This window comes from Pogoniulus pusillus, chromosome 35 (genome assembly GCF_015220805.1).
Source record: "Pogoniulus pusillus isolate bPogPus1 chromosome 35, bPogPus1.pri, whole genome shotgun sequence".
Classification (NCBI taxonomy): domain Eukaryota; kingdom Metazoa; phylum Chordata; class Aves; order Piciformes; family Lybiidae; genus Pogoniulus; species Pogoniulus pusillus.
The window spans coordinates 12,292,562-12,317,745 of record NC_087298.1 but is presented as its reverse complement, the minus strand read 5'-3'; the positions used below and the strand labels follow the sequence as shown (position 1 = coordinate 12,317,745).

General features: G+C 51.6%; 2 protein-coding genes across 8 annotated transcripts in view; one reads left to right on the top strand and one right to left on the bottom strand.

Moving 5' to 3' along the window:
• Window positions 1–252: 252 nt before the first annotated feature.
• On the bottom strand, window positions 253–17,153 carry SURF4 (surfeit 4). 2 transcript variants are annotated; one of them, XM_064171560.1, is made up of 6 exons: window positions 16,902–17,153; window positions 8,109–8,295; window positions 6,208–6,284; window positions 5,352–5,395; window positions 4,006–4,192; window positions 253–3,067 (listed from the first exon to the last, which is right to left on the bottom strand). In XM_064171560.1, exons 1-6 carry the CDS (start codon window positions 16,947–16,949, stop codon window positions 2,801–2,803), a joined length of 810 nt encoding a protein of 269 aa, XP_064027630.1. In that variant the 5' UTR covers window positions 16,950–17,153; the 3' UTR covers window positions 253–2,800. The 2 variants fall into 2 exon arrangements, with proteins under 2 accessions (XP_064027630.1, XP_064027631.1); XM_064171561.1 differs by lacking the exon at window positions 16,902–17,153 and adding an exon at window positions 16,230–16,304.
• Window positions 17,154–17,431: 278 nt separating this feature from the next.
• STKLD1 (serine/threonine kinase like domain containing 1) overlaps window positions 17,432–25,184 on the top strand; it is a 21,308-nt gene continuing 13,555 nt past the window's right edge. For 3 of the 6 annotated variants that reach the window (XR_010308465.1, XM_064171416.1, XM_064171415.1), the window contains exons 1-8: window positions 17,435–17,706; window positions 18,554–18,649; window positions 19,126–19,170; window positions 21,279–21,353; window positions 22,413–22,517; window positions 23,429–23,499; window positions 23,966–24,081; window positions 24,795–24,907. Coding sequence is in view for 5 of the 6 variants with exons in the window: in XM_064171416.1 (XP_064027486.1) it covers window positions 17,692–17,706; window positions 18,554–18,649; window positions 19,126–19,170; window positions 21,279–21,353; window positions 22,413–22,517; window positions 23,429–23,499; window positions 23,966–24,081; window positions 24,795–24,907 (636 nt within the window). In the remaining variant the exon portion in view is untranslated. Of the gene's footprint in view, window positions 17,707–18,553; window positions 18,650–19,125; window positions 19,171–21,278; window positions 21,354–22,412; window positions 22,518–23,428; window positions 23,500–23,965; window positions 24,082–24,794; window positions 24,908–25,184 lie in introns of all 6 variants that reach the window. The other 3 variants (XM_064171419.1, XM_064171418.1, XM_064171417.1) reach the window with 2 other exon arrangements.

Below are 25,184 nucleotides of genomic sequence, written 5' to 3'. Positions count from 1 at the left end.
CTGGCACTAAGTGCCCCAGCCAGGCTTGGCTTCAACACCTCCAGGGATGGAGGACTCCACCACCTTCCTGAGCAGCCTGTTCCAATCCCTGACCACTCTTAACAGCAAAGACTATTTTTCCTCATCTCCAACCTAACAGCCTCCAACCATGCCTCACCTCCCAGGGCTCACCCTCTTCATGGAATGTCAGGCTGCAGGAGGTGGCAAAGCAAGCAGAAGGCCACCAGAGTGCCACCAGCCACACATGCCAGCTGGATACAAAGATGCCATTGTTTTATTTTGATTGTTTCCAAAAAAAATCAGAACATCTTCAAACACAACTAAGGTACAAAATACAGCATAAAAGGAGAATTTAGACTTTTTCCTTGACTTGGTTTTTTTCTTTTTCTCTCCACATAGAAAGCAAAAAAAAGAATAAAAATAATAAAATCTTGAGAATGAATTCCAGAACACTTTGCAGAGCCAATTGGTAGCTGACATCCTGCTTGGGAGAGCTTCTCAGCCACGAGGGAAGAGGTTGCTCTGTGGTGGGGAGATGCACAAATACAGCAGTGTACGTAGGAAACCAGAACCTTCCACCTCAGGACTCGCAGCACTAAGTCTGCATCTTGGGCTGCCTGTGACATGTAATGCCCTCCACCTACCTCTGTCCCCCTCAGCGCTGTTGCTGCTGCAAGGGACAGGATCAGTTCCTTTTCTGGGTTCTTTAGGTGATTTTCACAGAGAAAACTGAGAGGCTTTCAGCCTACTCCAGCATCCAGCTCCTTAGGACACAAAGAAGTTGAGGGGGGGAAAAAGTCCAATTAAGGGCTTGTTTCCATAATTCCATTTATAAATAGTGAACACCAGCAGCAGCAGGGATCTGAGAATGGCTCTGCCTGGAAGCTGCAGTGAGATGGAGCTCAGCACCTTGTGCTGCACATCCCTAACTCGAGGGGTCAGTTCCGTCAGAGGCACAGTGAACACAAGGTGAAACCTTCTCCTTCAAACCCCACTTCAACCAAAACTTTCTATGACCTGCAGTGCTTCCACCCCAACACACCAACTGGTTTCCTTCAGCAGCAGCAGCACACCTTGCTACTACCCAGACCATCTGCCCCTTCCCTGGATGCAATCCCTGGTTGAACTGGTTTCATGGTCAAGAGTGCTCTTGTATTCCTCAGCAGCTCTTTCAGCATGATTTCTCTCCTAAAAAGCAACTGGTTCAGCTGAACTGGCCAGGTTAGTGTCCTCAGCAGGAGACCCTGGGCACCAGCTCCTGCTCTGCAGCTGAATTACTCCTTGGAGCAAGAGCTGAGCAGCTTTCTCAAGAGAGAAGGCAACAGTGCAAGGAGCCAAGGGCAGGCTGGCAGGGCTCATGCTTTCATCATCTAGTGGAAGAGAGTTCACCTGGTGAGTAGCAGAGGACAAAGTGTCCCCTCTGAGCAGCACTAAGCGTGGGCACGGCCCCAAGAGGTGAAAAAGAAGCCTTCAGCTCTCCTCACCACCCTGCTGAGGATTTGCTCCTCAGCACAGGCAAGCTGCATCCCTGGCTGCTCACTCACTGCACAGGCTTTGCTCTTCTTTCCTCAGCCACAACCACTTGCTTGCAGAGATGAGAAGGGGCAGCACGGGGCTGACCTCCACCTTTCCTCCCTGCACACCTCCAGCTGGTCTGAGAGGGCAGAGGGAAGGGGCTGCACTCAGGAGTACAGCACCCACTCCTCTCACTGTCCAGCCAGCTGGGGCTGGGCCAGCAGAGAGGCTGACAGAAGTGAATCTAAGAAGCAAAAAAGACTACAGATTAGTAGATTGACTTGCATGGACTGAGCTGGGGGGGGAAATAAAAGGGAGCTTCTGTAGTTCTGAAGAGGCTTTCACCAATAACCTGCAGCTCAGACAGCAATCTGGGGGACAGATGGATGAGAGCTGGTTAACAGAAAGGAGCATTTATTATGGAACCTACAGCACATCTTGGCTCCCTTCTTGGGAATTCAGGAGGGGCAACACTGGGGAAAGAATGCTGAATAAAGAGTTCTTTTGGCACAGAATTCTGACAGAATTGAACATTCTGTCTCTTTAGGACTATCTCCTCCCATTTGTTTCTTGAAACATCATTAGCCACACAGGACTCCTGATTAGCAATCCTAAGTTCTCCCTTGTTTGCCCTCAAGAGCAGAACTGGGACATGTTAAAACCCCTCTCCCTTTTCTTACCTAGAGAGGAGGTACAACTGCTGTCAGGGTTTTCTTTTTGCCTTCTATTTGGAGGCAGGAAAAGACCTTTCCTCCTCTTAAAGAAAAACATGAGAGGTTTCTGAGCAGCAAAATAACAGTGATTTGTTGTGTGTGATGCTGCTTTCCACCTGGCTAAGCAATGCTATGCCACAGAGCTCCTTCTGCAGGAGGGTGAGGAAGGGGATGATGCACTTGGTTTGGTTTTTGAGTTCTAGCTAGACCCCAAGAGCACACAGAGAGAGATGCAGCTGTATCTGCTCACAGTATCTCCAATTTAAACCACTGCTGACCTTAAAAGCCAGCAACTCTCCTAACTGCAGCTCACTAAGGCAGCAGCAAACTGCAGGTTCCTTGGGTTAGTTCCAAAATCTAGGAAGTTAGAATAAGCCTAGGCAACATTCCTTGAAGAAAAGAGGACTTTTAACTATCATATTACTGGTGCCACTGGCAATCAAATTCAGAACATCTGTGCCTTTGATAGGAAGGGGGCATGTACGTGTCAAATGCTGGCAGCTTTTGTTGAATCCATAGAGAATCAGTTCTGGACTTAATAGGTTATGTCCCAAGAAGTGTTGCTATTCCTGTTACCACTCTTTTTTCTTCTCATCCATGGAGACTCCACCAGGACCCAGTGCAACCACAAGGAGAAGGCCTCCAATGACAGACATGGTCTGGAAGAAATCATATTTGAGGAAGTCGTGCATGGGCTTGTAGGCTGGGACGGTCCAGAAAGCATTGAAGTAGATGTTGATGCCAAAGAGCCAGATGACAAGAGTCAAGGCAGCCAGCTTGGTCTTGAAGCCAATTGCCACCAAGATGATCAGAGCTGTGCCCACGATGTTCTGCAGGATCTGCAAGAGAGGGAAAGAAAAAGAACAACCATCCACAGGCTTACATCTGCTGCTTACATGGGTATAGGAAGAGGGCAGAGTGTGGGCACTTCAGCACAACAGATGATCCAAGTGGCACAGATGATCCAAGAATCACAGAATGCCAGCTTGGAAGGGACTCCAAGGAGCACCTGGTCCAGTCTCTCTGGGTGAGAGTGGAGTTGAAATGAGCTGGCCCAGCACCCCGGTAGCTGAGTCTTACAACTGGCCCACGCAGGGGAATCCTCCACTTCCTTTGGGAGATGAGTCCCAACTGTTCTCATAGGGAACAATTTCTGTGGCAGCCCAATGGGAATCTCCTCAGCAGTCCCTTGTCTTCATCACCCTTTGCCAATGGGAATCTCCTCAGCAGTCCCTTGTCTTCATCACCCTTTGCCAATGGGAATCTCCTCAGCAGTCCCTTGTCTTCATCACCCTTTGCCAATGGGAATCTCCTCAGCAGTTCCTCGTCTCCATCACCCCTTGCCAAGGGGAACCTCCCCAGCAGCATCTTGTCCCCATCACCCCTTGCCAAGGAGAGTCTCCACAGCAGTTCCTCGTCCCCATCACCCCTTGCCAAGGAGAGTCTCCCCAGCAGTTCCTTGTCCCCATCACCCCTTGCCAAGGAGAGTCTCCCCAGCAGTTCCTTGTCCCCATCACCCCTTGCCAAGGAGAGTCTCCCCAGCAGCTCCTTGTCCCCATCACCCCTTGCCTTCTCCATGAGACTCCCTGCACACAAGGAGTCTCCATACTTCTGGCAGCCACCCTTTATGTACTGGGACATGGAAATGGATTTCAATATTAAGGCTACCAAAAAGAAAGAGAGATTTAAGCAAGCACTGAGCAAGCCTTGCAGGTGCTCTGGGAGTTGTTTTGACACTCTGGGTCCCTAACTCATCCTTCTGTTGACAGATACTTACAGAAAAGAAGTTCATGTCAAAATGCAGTAGTGTCATGAACATGAGGACCAGCAGCACACGGCCCCCCAGCTGCATGTACTGCTTTGGAGAGCTCTCCCTCATGGTGGGGACCCCAGCAAACATGCTCTTCCCCTCGGAGCGTGACTCAGCCAGAAGCAGCAGTAAGCCTCCCCCAAGGGCAAGGTTCCTACAGAAAGACAGAAAGGAGGGGGGAGAAAAAAAAAAAAGCAGTTTACTACACTTGGCACCCATCTAGAAAGCCTTCTCTGGCAATTTCAACTCAAACAGAACCACAGAATGGGTTGGAAGGGACTTTAAAGCTCATCCAGTTCCAACCCCTCTGCCATGGGCAGGGACATCTCCCGCTAGAGCAGGTTGCTAAAGGCCTCATCCAATCTGACCCTGAACAATTCCAGGTTTGGAGGCTCCACAACCTCTCTGAGCAACCTGTTTCAGTGCCTCACCACCCTCATGGGGGAGAATCTCTTCCTAAAGTCTCAACTAAATCCAGCTTCTTCCACTTTGAAGCCATCATCCCTCATCCTCTCACTCCACACCTTATTTTAGAGTCCCTCTCCAGCTCTCCTGTAGCCCCCTTCCAACACTGGACACTGATGAGGAGTGCCCTGCTCTGGCCCTTGTGATTTGTGTCTGCATCCAAGCTGCCAGCTGAAACAGCAGCAGTGTACAACGATTTGCACAACAGGCCTAGAGCCTGCCAGGGAAATCCAGCACCCACAGCTGCTCAGCATCTGCACCAGCCCAAATTTGGTCTTGCTGAAGTTATTCTGTACCCCAGGTTTTGACAGAGAGGCCAGAAGTAGTTCAGAGGTTGCACTGAGAAAACAGAAGAGCAGTGCTGCTAGAAGTTACACATTGACAGGCTGGCAGGAAGGTCAGAGCTCCTGTGCTGGGCCCCTGCTCTCCTCTCGGAGCAGTGACAAGCTAGCAGCCAGCCAGCACTCAGGGGGTGACAACAGAGCTCTGTCTTCTACTTTGAGAAGGGGTTTAGAAGCCCAGAAGCCCACATGCTGCAGTTCCCTTGACAAGTGGCTTCAGCCTTGCTCTGTTTTGGCCATTTCGGTGGTGACAGCAACTCACTGACCCAGTCTGGCCAGTCTGGGAGCTCTCAGCAGGGAAGCAAAGCACTCAGATGCCAGTGGGTGAGGATTAGGCCTTCCCTTCTGCACTGCTGAGCCTGCTGCCTGTGCTGTAACACAGACTGCTGATTTTCAAGGGCTGTCCTTCCTGGGACTCAGTGTAAATGCATCATTTGTGAAATCTTCCTAGGTGCAGAGATAATTTCCTCTGCCAGCAAGCAGCAGTGCCAAGTTCTCACTCCATACCTCATCAGGAACTTCAGGTCCCATAGAATGCTGTATGCAATAGTCTGGGGAAAAGAAGAGAGCAGGTTAAAAGATCACAGAGAGCACATCAGAGATCTGGGTTTATGCCACTCCTCTCCCTTAGCTTCTGCTATGGACAGTACAGGCTGGGAGGTGTGCTCCACTGAAGTTGCTCACATGAGCCTGGCTCGGGCAGTCAGTGTTAAAGAGGGATCAGAAGCCAGGATCTGACTTGTGATTTAGCTCTCACAAAACTTCCCTGGCTTGGAACAGGAAGGATGCCACTGGCTTGGATCCCTTACAGCAGCTGGGTGCTGAAATATCAATCACTGAATCATGGAAGGGTTTGGATGGGAAGGGACTTTTATAGGTCAGCAGTCCAACCCCCCTGCAGTCAGCAGGTTGCTCAGAGCCCCAAAGAACCTCACCTGGAATGGTTCTAGGGATGGGGATATCTCTCATCTCTCTGGGTAACCTGGGCCTCGCTCCCACCACCCTCCTTATCTCTTATCTTCACACCATCACCCCTTGCCCTAGCGACTTGCAGCTCTCAGGCTCCACACCTGGCACATTCCTGACACCCAGGTAAATCTGAATCACTTCTGCTAAAATTGGTCAAGGGCAAGTCTTGAATCAAGGACTCCTCCAGCTGACTAATTGCAATTACAGCCAAGGATCTGTTGGGTGTATCAGAACAGAAGCAGCAAAATAGTTCAATGCCATCAAGGACTGGCACTAGGCCAGGGTGGAAGAAATATTGCAGGGCTGTGAGTTTGTGTTTCAACGTTGGTAGTGCTGGGGCTAAGAGAGATTTGCAAGCCATGGTTTAGCAGGGCTGGAGATTGAAGCTTCCTACCTGTAATGCTATAATTCCAAACAGTCCAAAGCAGGCATATTGCACAAAGTTCCTACTCAGCACCAGGATGCAGCCACCTGAGTTGGGGAAATTGAACATGGTTACACTTAGAATCATAGAATCAACCAGGTTGGAAGAGACCTCCAAGCTCAGCCAGTCCAACCTAGCACCCAGCCCTATCCAGTCAACCAGACCATGGCACTAAGTGCCTCATCCAGTCTTTTCTTGAGCACCTCCAGGGACGGTGCCTCCACCACCTCCCTGGGCAGCCCATCCCAATGCCAATCACTCTCTCTGACAACAACTTCCTCCTCACATCCAGCCTAGATTTCCCTTGGCACAACTTTAGACTGTGTCCCCTTATGTTGCTGGTTGCCTGGCAGAAGAGGCCACCCCCTACCTGGCTACAGCCTCCCTGCAGGCAGCTGCAGGCAGCAATGAGCTCTGCCCTGAGCCTCCTCTTCTCCAGGCTGCACACCCCCAGCTCCCTCAGCCTAGCCTCACAGGGTTTGTGCTCCAGGCCCCTCACCAGCTTTGTTGCCCTTCTCTGGACATCTTCCAGCATGTCAACATCTCTCTTGAATTGAGTGGCCCAGAATTGGACACAGCACTCGAGGTGTGGCCTGACCAGTGCTGAGTACAGGGGCAGAAGAACCTCCCTTGTCCTACTGGCCACACTGTTCCTGATCCAGGCCAGGATGCCATTGGCTCTCTTGGCCACCTGGGCACACTGCTGCCTCATCTTCAGCCTACTATCTATCAGTACTCCCAGGTCCCTTTCCTCCTGGCTGCTTTCCAGCCACTCAGTCCCCAGCCTGTAGCACTGCTTGGGGTTGTTGTGGCCAAAGTGCAGAACCCTGTGCTCACAGAGGCAAAAGACACTGCAAGAGTGCAGACTCTGAAGTGAGCAGACCCCCACTTCTCCCAGCTGTGCCACAGAGAACACCAGGCAGGACATTTTAATATGCACACTGGCACAAACCACTCAGAGAAGCCAAAGGTTTTAAGTGTGTTTTTAAGGTACTTTATCATTCCAGCAATCAGCATTTCACAAAGGGGAAGCACATGCTGAATGCAGGCCAGAGCACACAGTGCTGGGCAGCAGCTACCTGTGTGAAAACATCAAAAGAAGTTCAAAAGAAACTCGATTCATTATGGATTTGCCCTTTTTGTTTTGAGCTGAGAGAACTGTTAGGGCAAACACACTGCACTCCTTTTCCCTCCAAGCTTCTGCTTTGAGTCTTCTGCCACAGAACACTGACAGCCTTTGACAGGAGGAGTGGTGACTACATTAAGCTGACTCTACACAAAAATAGGAGAGTAAAAACACCCAGGCACAGGACAAGGAGCTGGCAGAGCAAATAAGAGCAGATCACTGACATAATGCAAACAGAAAAGAGCTTTACTGCTCTCTGTTTCCAGTGCCCTGAGTCCACCTAAAACACCTACACAGCTCTGCTCAGAACCACCACAGAATGGCTTAGGTTGGAAGGGACCTCCAAAGGTCATCCAGTCCAACTCACCTGCAGTCAGCAGGGACATCCTCCACTAAATCAGGTTGTCCAGAGCCTTGTCCAGCCTGACCTTGAATATCTTCAGGGATGGGGCCTCAACCACCTCCCTAAGCAACCTGGTCCAGTGTCTCACCACCCTCACTGGAAAGAAATTTCTTCCTAATCTCCAGCCTCAGCCTCCCCTCTTCCAGCTCAAAGCCATTGCCTCTCATTCTGTCACCACAAGCCCTTGTCAGAAGTCCCTCCCAGCTTTCCTGCAGCCTCTTATCAGTGCTGAGCTGTCAGGGGCTATGAAGCAACCATGTGTGTCCCATGCTCACACCAGCCAGGCTGGCAGACACACTGCAGCACTCTGCCACCCACCTGACCAGCCTTAGAGTCACTTACTGAGCTGTCCAAAGAGGTTGATGAAGACAAAGATGGAGGCCAGGAAGTAGCCACAGTTCCAGGTGCCATCGATGTAGTCCCTCTGCTCGCTCCACTGGAACCACATCCGGATGCCATCCTCCAGGAAGGTGCTGATCAGGCACAGCCGCGCCACGTGGGGCAGGTACTGCTTGGTCACCCGCAGGAACTACAAGGGAGGAAGGCAAGGTGACACCCAGGGCACAACAGAGGCCAGCAGTTCTCATGCACACAGCATCACCAGCATCCAGAAAGACAGATTTGGCTCTTGGATTGAATGCACTTGCTGGAATCACCGAGTTGTTTGGGTTGGAAAAGCCCTCCCGGATCATCCAGTCCAACCAGACCCTAACTCTGCCAAGGCTGCTGCTAAAACATGACCCTCAGCACCACATCTCTGCCTCTTTTCAACACCCCCAGGGATGGAGATTTAACCACCTCCCCAGGTGCCCTGTTCCAGTGTTTGAGAAGCCTTTCCTAGAACTAGAGAAGTGTTGAGGCTGGAAGAAGCCTTTGAGATCATCAAGTCTAAGCAATGTCCTCCCCTCACCTGAGAACACTCGGGAGCAGTGGGGGGAGACCTGCTGCCAGGCTTCACCTGGGCAAGGGTTTGTTAAAGAGCAGGATCCTTCTTTGCCCCTTTCCATGTCACAAGAGCTGTGTTTTGATGGAGCTCTTACTAGGGAAGGCTGACCTTGGGTTTAGTTTGTCTATCTCAGGGTTTCGTGTTACAGCTCAGCTATCAGCCAGCCAGGAGCTGAAAGGGCAATCCTGCTCCCACCCACAGGCTCAGGCACTCACTAAGTGAAATGATTCGGGGAGTCAGGCTGACAGAAGACCAATTGTGGACAAATTAAAGAGCTTTCTGCCCAGCCTAGGTCCTTCTACCACCCTGAAAAGCAGCAGTGTAAAGCCTGTGCACTTGTGCAGCTGTTAAGGTGAGGGCACCAGCACCACTGGATCTGGTTCCACAGACTCCCCCCCCCCCAAATCCTCAAACTCACTGTGCAATTAAAGCACTTCTAAAGGAACAAGGCTGAGAGGTGGTGCCCAGGAGAAGTCTGTTGCCTCTGGATCATGCCAAGTGCTTGACTGTGTGGGGCAGACTCCTACTCAGAGGTTCTTACCCCGAGGAGCCTTCCCCCAGGACCTGCAGTCACTCGGAATGCCAAGGGCCCCTTTCGTGTCTGGCTTCGGCTCAGGCAGATCACTACAAGGTCATGTTTGGGGTCAGGGGATGTTGCTGCTCCAGTGAGTGCAATTCAGTAAGAAACAAACACAAACTTAATCCAAAACTGACTACAAGATTATCCAAGGGATTTCTGCTTCAGGTGACAGGAGCTGCTTGGGCAGGCTGACACTTGCCCATGCTGCAGGCCTGGAGGAGAGCCGGGGAGGGACTGCCCTACAAAGGCAGGCAGCAACAGCATGAGCAGCGATGGCTTCAGCCTGCTCAGAGATGGATCTGGACACGAGGAAGCAACTCTGCCCCAGGAGGGTAGTGAGGCACTGGAACAGAATGCCCAGAGAAGCCCTGCAAGTGTTCAAAGCCAGGCTGGATGAGGCCTTGAGCAACCTGATGTAATGGGAGGTGTCCCTGCCCGTTGTAGGGAGTCAGAAGCAGATGATCTTTATGTCCCTTCCAACCCAAGCCTGTCTGATTCATGTGGAACTGCCTGACTCCAGTGATCCCTACACTGGCACTCAGAAGGAGCTGCTGAACAAGCCTCATCATCCCACACACAGTTCAGAGTGCTGCAAGGAACAGTGGGGTCAGGCAGCATTAGTCAAGGGGTGAGGGGACCTTGTATTGGTGTCCTCCAGACAGCACTGAACTGGGGCACCTCTCCTACAAGGACAGCCTGAGGGGGCTGGGGCTGCTGGGCCTGGAGTAGACTCTGGGGAGACCTTAGAGCAGCCTTCCAGTAGCTGAAGGGGGGCTACAAGAAGGCTGCAGAGGGACTCCTCCCAAAGGCCTGCAGTGACAGGACAAGAGGCAATGGTCTGAAATGACAGCTTTAGATTGGATGTTAGGAACAAGTTCTACACTAGGAGAGTCATGGAACACTGCAACAGGTTGCTCAGGGAGGTAGTTGAGGCCTCATCTCTGGAGATATTCAAGGTCAGGCTCGACAGGGCTCTGAGCAAACTGAACTAGTGGAGGATGTCCCTGCTGACTGCAGGTGAGTTGGACTGGATGAGCTTTGGAGGTCCCTTCCAACCCAAACCAGGCTATGATTCTATGAACTGTGTCCAGAGAAACAGGTAGGGGAGGCAAGAGGAGGCACAGACTTGAGGAGTTTGACTTCAGGTGAGACAGCACAGCTGATGGGCTTCTGCCTGGGCACAACCTTGGCATGGCAGCACTGCAGGCTTTCAGTGCCTAGAGGAGCACAGAGAGAAAGGAGACTACAGCCAGCTCTGAGAGTTTATCACCACAGAATCATAGAACTGAGCTGGTTGCAGAAGACCTCCAAGATAAGATCACTGAGTCCAACCACCAACCCAAGCCCATCAAACTACATCCTGAAGTGCCACGTCCTCATATTCTGGCCACAGCAATTAACAACCACTAAAGGCTGTTCCAAACCCTATGCAAATGCAAAGCCCTGTGAGCAACTGAAGATTAGCACAGGAAACCCAGCGAGCCTGCTTAATAGTTAATTAACAGTTAATATGGGAACAAACTCCCCGAGTTGTACTCTGTGCATCCAGAGTCTAAGGGTCAGGACCACAGCTAATTGAGGCAGTTTGAAGGGCAGCTGCACTCTGACTCAGGGCTGCTCTCCAGGCTGCTTTACACCGTGTCAACAGTTGGATGAATGAGTCAGAAGAAGATTGGTGATCTTTGTCACCGAAGGAGACACATCGTGGTTTACAGCTTTCTTCCCTCCTGGGTTTCACCCTCTGCCTGGGGACTGCCAAGGGTAAAGGTGTTTCAGAAATGGTATGAAAGCTGAAGTGGTTTGTGAAGTGCCTTGAGGCTGGAAGGGGATGAGGACAAGTGGTGGGCATCTCTAGAAATAAGAAAGTAAAAACACTGCTGGGGGAAGGCTAAGGAAAAGCAGCAAATGGCAGAGAGGGAATCGTCTGCCTTCTGGCCTCAGCTCTGCTGCTTCTGATGTGGGTCACACGAGATGATCTCTTCCTCTCCCCTGCACCAGCTGCAGGAGGCAGGAAGGCAGTGAAGGTTTACCTGCTCCCGTGGCACAGAGGGAACTGAACACTACCCATTAACCACGGCTGTGCACATCCAATCAGCTTGAGACAAGTCAGAGGCTCTGGAGCCCGAGGCAGCGGCAGTGCTAAGCAACCTTCTGAGACACATCTCTGGTCATCCTGAGCTCCTGTGGCTGCATTTGCTGAGCTGCACACAAGCTGAAACCCCTGCACACAGCCAGGATGAAGTAAATAAGCTTCAGGAACAGATTATGTGAACAAAACCCCAACTAGCCACGGGGATCCAGAAAGAAAGGACAAGAACTGAAGTTTGAGGAGGGGAGATTGAGACTGGAGATTAGGAAGAAATTCTTTCCAGTGAGGGTGGGGAGACACTGGAACAAGTTGCCCAGGGAGGCTGTGGATGCTCCCTCCCTGGAGGTGTTTGAGGCCAGGCTGGACAGATCTTTGAGCAACCTGGGCTAGTGGAAGGTGTCCATGCCTGTGGCAGGGGGCTGGAACTGGATGATCTTTAAGGTCCCCTCCCTACCCAAACCATTCTATGAATAATAGATAGCAACTACAAGAGGAGCATAACACACATCAAGTGATTTGACAATTGAGAGGCCAGGGATTAATCACTCAAGTAAATGAACTAAGGACAGAGTAACTTAGAAGAAAGAGATCTCTGGAAGTGAAGTGAACTGAATTACTAGCACCACACATCCTGGTTTTGCCCCTACACATCACAACATGTGGCTCAAATGATGTACCCTGAGACCACTTCCTGCTTCCTTTGATTCACACAGACAAAAGCAGCAGTAGCTGCAGTTAATAAACCCAGCGTGGGACTTGAAAGAGGCACTCAGCTAAGTACAAATGCTGTTGAGATTGGTGGAGGGGGCAGCATTAGACTCGTGGCATCAAGGAACTGGATGACTTATTCTGCCACAGGCTTTGCATCAACTCTTCTCAGCACATCCTGCCTCTTGCAAAGAGGCAAAACATCTTGAGGAGAGACAACAAACCACTCAAGTAAAACTATTTTAAAGAACAGCTGGTTCTGTGTTGGCAGCCAACTCCCTACCAGGCAGCAGAAGGGCTTTGTGTTGCCACTTCCCCCTCTAACAGGATTAGAAAGGCAAAGATAGATTCAAACACTCCTCTCAGTTTACCAAGCATCTTGCACAAGAGGATGTAAGGATCTCCAAAAAATTCAAATCTCTGCTCAAACCTGGCTTGAAAAGGATTGAAATATTCAAGCCCATAAAAAGGTCTGTCCAAGGAGAGTTAAAATGATTCTGACTTAGCCCTCAGCTTTCTGAACTATATCCCCACTTCCAGCAGCCTCATCTCTGTTACAAACCCCATCCTTCTGTCCAGTGCTCATAGCATGGCATCATTATAGGCCTTTTATGATCAACACACAGCCAGGAGCTGGCAATTTTAGCTGTCTCCTAGGTGTATTCAACACAAAGCAACAGAGAAGCCTCTCCAGTGTTTGTACATGTGTGAGTTCTTGGATCAGGGAAGCTGTGCTCATGGTGATCTGCTAAGCCATGCTGAAAGCCCTCTTGAGGGCTGCACAGTCTGGAATTTGTGGTAAATTGTATCCCAAATATCCAAAAGATTGCTGCAAGGATGATGAGGGGACTGGAGCACTGCCTGGTGAGGAGAGGCTGAGGGACCTGGGGCTGCCTAGGCTGGAGAAGAGAAGACTGAGAGGGGATTGAATCAATGCCTATAACTATCTGAGGGCTGGAGGTCAGGAGGGGGGGGTCAGGCTCTGCTCACTTGGTCCCTGGGATACAACAAGGAGCAATGGATGGAAGCTGCAGCACAGGAGGTTCCAGCACAACACAATTTATTTACTCTAAGGGTCACAGTGCATTGGCAAAGGCTCCCCAGAGAGGTTGTGGAGTCATCTCCTCTGAGCACTTTTCCAGGCCTGTGTGGACGAGTTCATCTGTGATCTGTGCCAGATTGTGTGGTCCTGCTCTGGCAGGGGGGTTGGACTCAATGGGTCCCTTCCAATCCCTAATATCCTGTGATTGCTTTGCTCTGGGAGGGCAGAGACCTCCAGCAGCCCAGGACACCAGTGAGCTGTCCTGGAGCAGGATGCTCAATCCTCTGCCAGAGGGGAAAAAAATCCCTTCCCTTTTCCACCTGTATCTCCACTTAAGGAGATCCCACTTCATAATCCCAGGGACAGTAACATCACACTGAGCTAACCAATGGCTACAAAAATCAGGAACAGGGCCTTTCCCACTTCTTTCAGAGGCAGGAAGAGATCTCTGGCCCACTAGAACACTGCCAGTGATCTCAAACAGCTTACTAACTGCAGGACAGCTTCCTTGGAAAATGCTTCCCCCTCTCCCTCTCAAGTGTGCTTTATACTAATGTCCTCTTCCAAAAGTCTATTTGTTACCCAAACCTTTAAAATGGGATTTATGAACTGTGTGTTGCATTTTGTTAGCTCTCCTCAGGGGACAATTCTGTTTCAGCCTAACCAGAGCAGGCCATTTGTCAGTGCTCTGATCCTCTAAGTCATGACTACATCACCAAGAGCTTCCAAGTTAAGTTTTTTTTAATCCAAAGCACAAAAAAAAAGAAGTTCAGATTAACAATGGGATGTTTTCTTCTCCCTCCTGTTTGCTGCAAAATAGAGTACAGAGATGTTAAGGAGTCAGATGAACAATCTGCATCAGCATTTAGGTTGGAAAAATAAAAACCCCAGGATCTGGGTCTCCCTTAGAGTCCTTTGCCTGCAGCACAGTGACTCAATCTCTTGTCCTGTTTGTCCATAATTTACTTGCAGAATGACAGCAAGAGCAGGCACCCACATTCCTAGAGATTATGTCATACCCTAGAAAAGTTACTTGAGATCTGCTCCCTCTTCTGTGGGTTACAGAGGAGAAACCAGCAGCTCTGTAGCTCCAAACAACCAGCACAGGCCCCAGACACAGCTATTTTCAGTGCTAGTATGTGGTGACTGCAGTAAAGCTCTTAGCATCTAATAAATTCACCAAAACACACTTTAAAAAGGGCCTAACTTACAGGTGAGTCAATTACACTAGGCTGGTGTTACAGGGCTTAAAACCAACCCATAAAGCTTGCAGGTGGGCATCACTGCACCAAGACTTCTGCTTACTCTGAACCCAGATCCTGATTGCTTGGCACTGCTCCCCACTCAGACTTTGAGAGCTCTCAACAGAGATTTTAAGAACCCTCAACAGCTTTCCCCACTCTCCCCAATACCTACTCAGCTGCTTTCTCCAGAAATCAATAGGACCACCCCCCAGCACCCACCTGGGAGCTGTCTCCTTAGCTGCAGTTCTTGCCAAGTGCCAAGCACTGAGCAGAACCACTCAGCAGCCACGCTCTGCACCTGCAGGCTGCAAACCTAAGCCACAGCCAAAGTAAATGAACAGCTCCCTCTCAGCACAAGTGACCCCACACCAGCAGCACTGCTGCTCACTTGACCCAAACGGTGAGATAATTGCAGACAACAGAAAAATCAACTCCTCTTTTTTCCACCCTGACTGCTCACCTCAGTGAGAAGATTGGTGGTGAGAAAGAAAAGGGGAGCATCACCTTGGAAGAAGTAGGCCAACCCCTCTCAGTGGTAGCCAGCTGCCAGGAGAGCTCAGCTGCCCTGTTAGATCATGCCTTCAGTGGAGCAGTTCACCTCTGCATTAACAACCACTTGTTACTGCTTCAGGGGACAGACTTCCAAGAGCAGCTTGGCCACTCAGGGCATAATTTACCATTACAAATGATAATATTTGAGGGTAATTAAGCTTTAATGCAAGGAACAGATGATTCTTGCTTTTGTAAGACTGATCAGCTATGGAAGTTTGCTTTAGCATTTTCCCCACAGGGCTTTTAGGCTACAAAATTTAAAGAGCTCAAGACCTAATGAGTCTAATACAGGAAGTGGAGAAAGTAAAGTTGTCACACAGACATGCACACAGCTCCCAGAAAAAAAGAGAGTGTCCAACTCCACTGCCTTCATCAAAGGGAGTTTCAACATAATTTCAGCCCAAATGTTCTAAGAGCTGCTGGCTTGTTTGGCTTTTCCTAAGCTGTGATGAACAAAGTTTCTGTAATGCCAAGTGTTAACTTTGCAATATATACCAAAGGTTATTGTTCAGCAAATCTCTTCACTCCTACACTGCTGAGTGGTTCAGCTGCACACACACAGAACTGAAAGTATCCTGTTGAGCTAGGAGGCAGTTTCTTGGAGCTATCAAAGGAATTAGTTACTTGGAAAGCCATAAAAATTGTTTTGCAATCTGATGGGCAAAGGCACACAAACACCCCAAATTCTGTGGGTGAAGGCAAAGCCTCATCTTTAAATAGACCGTGGCCAAGCCTAAATGAAGTTGTGCCATTTAAAGCTCATTTAGGGAGGAAGCAAAAGCACATTTCAGCTGGACAAGAGAGCTTTGAGGGATCTTCAAGACCTCTAGAAATAGTCCCACAGGAACAAACAGAAAGGTGTTATAAAAAGGTCAGCAGAAGCCTGGTAAATTTTGGCAAGTCATCTGAACACCACAGCGAGAGTTGGTTCCCTCCTCTAAAAGGAGAGGAGAGAACGACAAAGACGATCCAGACGCCCCACACGTTGAGTATGCCACACACTATAAGAAGCTCTGTCGCCAAGAGTCTTCCATCTGGGGGTGGGGGAGCAGTGCAGAACAGGTTTTCCCGGTGAAACTCAGTTCCTCTGCCTTCACACAGAGGCGGCACAGCCCCCTCCGCGCCCTGACGTCTTACCATGCCCCACACAACTCCATACTCGCAGTAGTAGAGCGAGGCTGAATCAGGTTTTCCAGAAAGCTTGCTAAATATGATTAGGCACTGCCTCGTATTATCAATTAGATGAATCACCATGACAGTGGAGAGCTTTCCAACACCATCACCAGCTGATCAACTACTTACATTCAAAAAAACCTCTGCTCTCATATTAAAAAGAGACCTCAAACTTCGTTTTAACAGTGGAATCTGAAAGGGCCTCCACTGAAACAGAAGTAAAAAGGGTTACCAGACAGCATCAGCTTGGGTTGTTTTCATTCTGCCCCAGATCTATGCTGCTCGCAAACCTCTTCCAACCTGGATGTTCAGATGGCAGCCGAGGCGTTGATGTCTGCTTTCCCCTCACCATCGCTCACCCTGGGTTCCCACACCCCTTTGTGCCCTGTTTGCCACCTGGGACAGCTTACAAGCAGACCAGAGTTTCTCAACCTCCTACTCTCCCTCCATTTACTCACTCTTACGGAGATGGCCAGCTCCCCAACGAGAGGCCTGCTTCGTTCCACAGAGCTCTCGTAAGGGCAAGGGGCTGCCACTCCCGCAGGGCCGTGGCCGCTGGGCCTGCGGGAAGCCAGACCCCAGCCCCCCACAGAAAGAGCCCAGAGCCCCACCGGAGGGGCAGGCAGACAGGCAGCCCCCGCACCGTCCCGCCGCCATCCCGGCCTAGCTCAGCACAGCCCCTCCGGGCGACGGCCTCCCCCCCTCCCCAGCGCAGCGAGCGGCCCCTCAGCGCCAGCCCCATTGCCCAGGGGAGCGGCCCGGCGCACAAAGGCCGCCCGGAGGAGCCAGGCAGGCACCCACCTGGTCCGCGAAGTCCTCAGCGGTGCCCATGATGTCGTTCTGACCCATGGCGGCTGCAGAGAGGAGAAGAAGAAAGGGAGGGGAAAGCAGAGGACGCTGCCGGCTGCTAAGCGCCTGTAGCCCAGCCTCACGCTAAGGAGCGGCGGCGGGAAGGGCGGGCGGGCGAAGGAGCCGAGGGAGCGCCGGGCCGGGCCGCGCCGCCGCTGGGCTCTGCTGCCACGTAGGCCAGGCCTTAAAGGCGCCGCGCGGGCGGCAGCGCCGGCGCGCACGGGGCGGGGCCGCCCCGCCCCGCAGCGGCATCGCCCCGCCCCGCAGCGCACATCGCCCCGCCCCGCCGCGGCATCGCCCCGCCCCGCAGCGCACATCGCCCCGCCCCGCCGCGGCATCGCCCCGCCCCGCAGCGTCCATCGCCCCGCCCATCTCCCCGCCCCCAGTGCGCGCAGCCCGCCCACAGGGCTCTCGACCCCGCCCACAGCGCTCCCGGCCCCGCCCAGCATTACGTCACGGCCCCGCGCCCTTAAAGCGGCCGCTGCGCACCGCCGCTCCCCGGCCAGAGGGGAATGGTGCCGGGGGGCTGCGTGCGGGAGTTCGTCTTCCTGCTTTTTAGCTTGTCTCTTGTCTGGCGAGTGTTGTGAGGGTGGTGTTGGGGCTGAAAGCGTGGCTTGAGGGAAAGGGAAGCGTCCTTAATGCTGCGGGTGTTGGGTAGCACCTGAAGGTGTGGCTGTGGGCCTGAGGGGGCCCTTCGCACCTGCTCCCTCTTCTGCCTCAGCTCACCGAGCTCTGTCCCGCCATGGAGAAATATGAGGTGCTGCCTGCAAGGGTCAGGCCTTGCCTGGTGGGGAGGGGATGGCTGTCGTCGTGGGGGTGCTGGTGGGAGGTATATGGCAACGAGGAGGTAGCAGAGGTGGCTGGAGTGGGGGTGTGCGGAGCTCGGGAGGGGCTGCGAGTACCACGGGGTGGCCCTGAAAAGGAGTGCATGGTCCTGGGGAGGGGGTTGTGGTCTGGGAAAGGAGCGTAGGTGCCCGGGGGGTAGTCTGTGATTACGAAGAGGGAGTGCATAAGGAGCCCTTGGAGGATGTGTGGCTGCAGGTGGCCCCGAGGAAGGGACTGTGCGGCCTGAGGAGGGGATAAGTGGCCTGCGTGGTCCCAGGGTGGGCAGCGCCGTGGTGTGTGTGGCCCTGTGGACACAGGGATGTTTTGCTCGGCTGGAGGGAACGTCCTGTGTGCCTCTCAGTGGCTGGGGCACCTTTGGGCTGGCCGTGGGGAACGGGAGGGGTGTGCTGGGTGGAGGCCGTGGGAGAGTGGGTGGAAGAAGCTTCCTGGCTTGGGGTTTCTGCCACTTGGTGCTAAGCAAGTGTCTTACTTGCTCCCTGGGATAGGACAAGCAGCAATGGGTGGAAGCTGCAGCACAGGAGGTTCCAGCTCGACACAAGGGGAAACGTCTTGCCTGGAAGGGTCTCAGAGCCCTGGCACAGGCTGCCCAGAGAGGCTGTGGAGTCTCCTCCTCTGGAGCCTTGGATGTGTTCCTGTGTGCCCTGAGCTAGATTGTGTGGTCCTGCTATGGCAGGGAGGTTGGACTGGATGCTCTCTTTAGCTCCCTTCCAACCCCTGACGTCCTGTGAGCCTGTTACCCTCTCTCCTCTGCCCCACAGGTGCTGGAGCAGCTTCAGCCTGGGGCACTGGGCTCTATGCTGGTGGTTGCATTGAAAACAGAAGAGGGTGTGGAGAAGAAATACATAATAAAGCAGGTGAGGAGGTAGTTGCTGGGTAAACAAGAGTCCATTAGTGTGTTTATCATCTCCATGGACCCTTCTGACAGTAACAAACATGTTAGGCAGCTGAGCCACTGGGCAACAGTATGTTTGCATCTTACTGTGCTGCTGGCTTGGGAACTGGAAGATTTAGATCAGTTTCCTAGAATATTGAGCTTAAAAGTGTGAAAGGGAAGCAGCCTATTTAGTTCCATCCAGTGTGTTTTCACCTGAGCTCGCTGCTGCTGCTTTGATGGTGCAGGGGAAGGCTGCTGCAGACTCATTTAAAACTCTCTTTCTGGCCCTCTCCCGACCACAGGACTCCTCCAACCATCAGAGGTTGAGCTATCATTGGAAATGTAGGCCAATTCATACACGAATTTGCAGTTCTAATCAGCTTGGCAAGATTGTCCTGGCCTAAAGATCTCCTGTCTCTGTGGTACAGCCTCATCCTTGTCTTTTGTTTGGTGCAGGTTGAGTGCATTGATGAGACGCAGGCAAATGAGGCCTTGAAGGAGGTATGAGTGCAGCTTTTCTTTACTGCTTCACTTTACAAAGCCCAAACTCTTCCAAGCCTTTTATCTGGGAAGATTAACTGAGTAAACAGTGGAGATCTCAGTTAAGTAGGGCCATCTGGGGGGCATTCTCCCTGCCCCTCTGAACTCAGGTCAGGATTGGTGTTAATTGGGGCTTGTATTTGAATATGCAAATTCAAATGGGCTGCTGGCTCTCGGTGGGGGGGTCCTCCTTTTGAGCTGAAGACACAGAGCAAAGCTCATCTCTTTGGCCTTTCAGCTGGAGGAGACTCTTGATCTGTTTATGGTTTATTATGAGCAACTCAATTTCTGGTTAGCATTTTGTTACGTAGTTAACTCTCAGACGGTTTTGGCTGGGAATGGCTTGAGTGCTGTGCTTTATTTGGCTGTAAGCTTCTTGCAATGCCTGGAGGAAGAAGCAGCACCCAAAAAAATACAGTTTCAGTGCACACATTTTGTTGAAAGATATGTGTGAAGCAGCACAAGCTGGGTTGGTCTCTCAGCACCCAGTCTGCATGCTGTCTGCTGCTGTAGCTGGGGGAGGATGCATCTCTGAACAGAGACCTCATCCTGCTCAGGAGAGTTGACCTCTTTAAGCACTGAGGCTATCTTTACTGATAAACATGGATCCATTTTTTACTGCTGGTGGTCACCTCGAGTCAAATAAATGCAGCTGTGCCAGCTGGGAGTGTGGCATTGCTCAGTCCTCCTGTCATGCCCACGCAGCCACAACCCTAGGAGAGAGGAAGCTGAAATTTGAATTCTTTTTGCCTTTTCATATCATCAGCAAATTTGGTGATGTCCTAGAGAGCCCTACATGGAAAGCAGCTTCGAGGAGGTAAACATCTCAGCAGGAGATAAGCATCTCATGAGCGTTGCAGAAGGGTTCCTGGAAGTAGTGGCTGTGGTAGATAAATCAGCTTGACTTGGATGTTCTAGGGTGTGGTTGCAGTTTGGGATCTTGGGAAGTGTGGAAGGGGGCTTGTTTCCATGTCATCTGCCTAAAGACTGGGACCATGTCCCTGGAGGTATTCAGAGTGAGGCTGGAGAGGGCTCTGGGCAGCCTGATCTAGTTGAGGATGTCCCTCCTTGCTGCGGGGCGTTTGGGCAGGTGGCTTCTGGAGGTCTCTTCCAACCCAAACCAGTCTGTGAACTTATGGGGTCAAGAAAAGGGATTCTGCCCCTTGGCTCTTCTCTGCTGAGACTTCACCTCCAATCCTGCCTCCACTTCTGCTGTCCCCAGCAGGAGGAGGACACAGAGCTGGTGGGGAGGGTCCAGAAGAGGCCACAAAGATGATCCAAGGGTTGGAGCAGCTCTGCTGTGAGCACAGGCTGAGGGAGCTGGGGGTGTGCAGCCTGGAGAGGAGAAGACTGCTGGAGGACCACAGAGCTGCCTGCCAATAGCTGCAGAGAGGCTGCAGAGGGACTTTTGCTGAGGGTGTCTAGAGACAGGCCAAGGGGGAATAGGCTGAGGCAGGGCAGGCTTAGACTGGAGCTGAGGGAGTTGGGCTAGATGAGCTGTGGAGGTCCTTTCCAACCCAGAGCATTCTAGGATTCTATATCCATGAAGCTCTCAAGGCTGCTGTGAGTAGGAGCTTGGTGAAATCTTTCCCTTCATGGGCCATTTGTGCATGCAAATAAGCAGCAGAGCTTGCACAAGGAAGGGGCTTGATTCAGATATGTGACATGAACAAGTCAGGGACCAGCTTAGGATGTTATTCAAGGCCCTGTTAAGCCATAGAATGGTTTGGATTGGAAGGGACCTTAAATAAATCATCCACTTCCAACCCCCCCTGCCATGGGCAAGGACACCTCTTACTAGCCCAGGTTGTTCAAAGGCCTCATCCAGCCTGGTCCTGAACACCTCCAGGGAGATTGTGGAGCACAGAAGCACAGAATGTGATCTTTGATCATGTTGGGTGCTTCTGTGCTCCACAACCTCCCTGGGCAACCTGTGCCAGTGTCTCACCACCCTCACTGGAAAGAATTTCTCCCTAATCTCTGGTCCAAATCTGTCCTCAAGCTTCAACCAATTCCCTCCTATCCTACACAATCTGACTGTTATGATATTGTATTCTTATTCCCTGTAGGCAGTGGATCTGCTCCAACTTCAGCACTCCAACATCTGTGCTTACAAGGAGTTGTTTGTGACTTGGGATAGTGAGGTGAGAATGAAACAGAAGTGCTTAAACTGGGACAAGTGGCTGATGCTGCTCTGTCAGCCTCTTTTCAGGTTTGAATTTGGGGTCATTGATGAGCTGCTAAAAAGGAAGAAGAGAGTTTGAGTGAGGTCAAGGCTGCTTTTGAGCTCCTGAATAGACCTGCTGAGAAGCTGTGAGGACATGGGGATTGGAGTCCATTTCAGTGGTGCCTAGTGACAGGACAAGGGGCAAGAGGCACAATCTGGAACCCAGGAGGTTCCATGTCAACAAGAGAAGAAACTTCTTTAGTGTGAGGGTGCTGGAGGCCAAGAGCAGGCTGCCCAGAGAGGTTGTGTTGTGAGGGTGCTGGAGGCCAGGAGCAGGCTGCCCAGAGAGGTTGTGTTGTGAGGGTGCTGGAGGCCAGGAGCAGGCTGCCCAGAGAGGTTGTGTTGTGAGGGTGCTGGAGGCCAGGAGCAGGCTGCCCAGAGAGGTTGTGTTGTGAGGGTGCTGGAGGCCAGGAGCAGGCTGCCCAGAGAGGTTGTGGAGTCCCCTTCTCTAGAGAGCTTCCAACCCCAGCTGGGTGTTGTGCTCCTGGGCAAGCTGCTCTAGGTGGGGGTTGGACTAAATGATCTCCAGAGGTCCTTTCCAGACCCCACTTTGGGATTCTGGGTTTTACCTGCAGATTTGATTCCATCCTGTGGTGGAGGCTGTGTGGATTTCTGGCCAGCAGGCTCTAGTCTTAACAGAAGGCAGCCAATGGCATCCTGGCCTGGCCCAGGAGCAGTGTGGCCAGCAGGACAAGGGATGTTATTCTCTCCTTGTACTCAGCACTGGTCAGGCCACACCTTGAGTGGTGTGTCCATTTCTGTGCTCCTCAATTCAAGAGAGATACTGAGGTGCTGGAATGTGTCCAGAGAAGGGCAACAAAGCTGGTGAGGGGGCCTGGAACATAAGGCCTGTGAGGAGAGGCTGAGGGAGCTGGGGTTGTTCTTGGAGGTCACTTCCAACCTGGTTGATTCTGTGATTCAATGTTGTCATCTCTGGGAGAGCTGAATCCCCTCAGAACACCTTCTTTTATTCCAGATATCATCTGTGTTCCTTTGTCTGGTAATGCAGCACTCAGGCCAAGGAGATCTTTCAGCTGTAATTGAGGAAAAAAGGCAGAAGGCAGAAAAAATAACAGACATGGTAAAAAGTAGATAAGAGGCAGCTGCAGAATTGGCAGAGCCTCTCTGCTTTCTTTTCTCTATATTCCTTTCTCCAAGACCTCCCTAAGCAGCACTACAGGCAGGGGCCAGAGCGGCTGAGAGCAGCCAGGCAGAGAGGGAGCTGGGGGTGCTGGGGGAGAGGAGCTGCAGAGGAGGCAGCAGTGCCCAGGTGGACAGCAGAGCCAATGGCATCCTGGGCTGGCTCAGGAGCAGTGTGGGCAGCAGGACAAGGGAGGTTCTTGTGCCCCTGTGCTCAGCACTGCTCAGCACACCCCTGCAGTGCTGTGCTCAGTTCTGGGCTCCACAATTCAAGAGAGATGCTGCAGTACTGGAAGGTGTCCACAGGAGGGCGACAAAGCTGGGGAGGGGCCTGGAGCAGAGCCCTGTGAGGAGAGGCTGAGGGAGCTGGGGGGGTGCAGCCTGCAGCAGAGGAGGCTCAGGGCAGAGCTCATTGCTGCCTGCAGCTGCCTGCAGGGAGGCTGTAGCCAGGTGGGGTTGGGTTCTTCTCCCAGGCAAGCAGCAACAGAAGGGGCCCCAGGCTGAAGCTGTGGCAGGGCAGGTCTAGGCTGGATGTTGTTAGGAAGTTGTTGTCAGATAGAGTGATTGGCATTGGAATGGGCTGCCCAGGGAGGTGGTGGAGTCTCTGTGGCTGGAGGTGTTGAAGCCAAGGCTGGCTGGGCCACTTAGTGCCATGGTGTGGTTGGTTGGGCAGGGCTGGGTGCTAGTTTGGGCTGGCTGAGCTTGGAGCTCTCTGCCAACCTGCTTCATTCTGTGATTCTATGAAAGCCCTCTCAGTGTTTTGCTAAAGGGTGGCTTTGGAAGCTTTCCTCCAAAAGACATTTGGAAGTGATTCTCTTTCTGTTCCCCTTTCTTGTGTATTCCCTTGGCCAGGTGGTTATGAAGTTCCTGGGACAGATGGTGGATGCTTTGTTTTATATCCACAAACAGAACATTTTCCACAGGTGAGCAGAAATCTCCTTCTCTGTCACTTGGCAGTGGCAATTGGTCCTGCACAAGCTGCTTAGAGGCAGTGAATTTTATTGTTCCAAAAGGGAGAACAGGAGGTAGAGGTTCTGGACTTGATTTATGGATTGGTTTGCTGAAGTCCTCTTATTTCTTGAGTTTGCTTTAGAATTATCCATCTGAATGAGATCTTCTCTCTGCTTCTTTGAGTGTGCTGAAATACTGATGTCCATCTTGCCCAGGGAGGTTGTGGGTGGTGGTCAAGGTCAGTTTGGATGAGACTGTGAGCAACCTGGGGTAGTGGGAGGTGTCTCTGCCTGTGGCAGGGTGGTTAGAACTGGATGATCTTTAAGGTCCCTTCCAACCCATTCTGTGATTCTATGCACCCCCAAATCTGATGTGTGAAGATGCTGGAGCCTGTGGCTTCCTGGCTTCACAGGCTGACAGAGAACATTTGTGTTACAGAAATCTCAAGCCATCCAACATCCTTGTGACTGGAGAAGCATCCTTCATGCTCAGTGACTTCAGCACAGCAGCACTTATGAGAGATGAGATGAAATGGAAGAGAAGAGTGGAAGAAAGTAGGTATTTGGGTTATTTTTTTTCACTTTGTTTGCAATAGATTCAGTTATGGTGAATATTGGTGCCTGTGTGGCCTGCCCTAGGTAGTCATAGAATGGTTTAGGTTGGAAGGGACCTCAAAGCTCAGCCACTTCCAACCTCCTGCCATAGGCAGGGACACCTCCCTCTAGAACAGGTTGCTCAAGGCCTCATCCAACCTGGCCTTGGTTGATCCTACCTTGGTAGGGGGGTTGGAGTTGATGATCTTCAGTGCTCCCTTCCAATCCCTCACATTCTACAGCTCTGTGAGGTTTACAGTCCTCAGGGAAATACCAAAGAGGAACAAATTATCTCCCCTCTCCTTCTCCATGTTCTGCTGTTTGCCTTCTAAGGTGTGAATGGGATATTCATGGGCAGTTGCCTGCAGCATTAATTGGGTTCACAGCTGGAAGTTATAAATATCTCTAAGCCTGGGAACTCAGACAGGGGCACAGTTGGAGCCCCTTTTTAGCCTGAGACATGTGCAGTACCACCTCAGGAAACTGTGCATTAGCCCAAGTGTGTTTCTCAGTCTTTTGTGGCCTATCACCAGTGAAAAGTGACTAATCTCTGCAGGATATCTCCATGTTATTTTTAGAGGTAAACCAATTCCCTGCAGTTCTGTGCATGTGCAAGAGAAAGCTGTGTCCAGCACAGTGTCAGCCACCTCACTCTCTGCTTCTTGCTTCAACAGACAGCAAGGCCTGGATGGCTCCAGAAACCTTCCTCTTTTCTTTTACTGAGAAATCTGACATCTGGTCCCTAGGTTGTGTTCTGCTTGACATGATGACCTGCTTGCTTCTGAATGTATGTAATGGGTGCTGCATTGGAGACTGGAAATGGCATCCTGGGGGGTACTGGAAGGGGGGGGGGTGAGTAGCTCCAAATTGCTTCTTCTGTCCTTCGCCTCTGCCTTGGCGAGGCCAAGTCTGGAATGTTGTGTCCTGTTCTGTGTCACTCGGTTCAAGAAGGGCTTCAGAGAACTGCTTGAGAGCCCAGCAGAGAGCCACAAAGCTGTTGCAGGCAGTGGAACATCTATGAGGACAGGCTAAGGGAGTTTGGAGCTTGCAGCAGAGCAACCTAA

Bases quoted from the DNA above. Each gene is read 5' to 3' on its own strand.
- SURF4 (XM_064171560.1), bottom strand. From the start codon at position 16,949: ATGGGTCAGAACGACATCATGGGCACCGCTGAGGACTTCGCGGACCAG. The intron at 5,396-6,207 runs GTAGGAAGCTTC...TCTTTTCCCCAG, and splicing joins TTGGAATTATAGCATTACAG to ACTATTGCATACAGCATTCT. The intron at 3,068-4,005 runs GTAAGTATCTGT...CCTCTCTTGCAG, and splicing joins TTGACATGAACTTCTTTTCT to ATCCTGCAGAACATCGTGGG.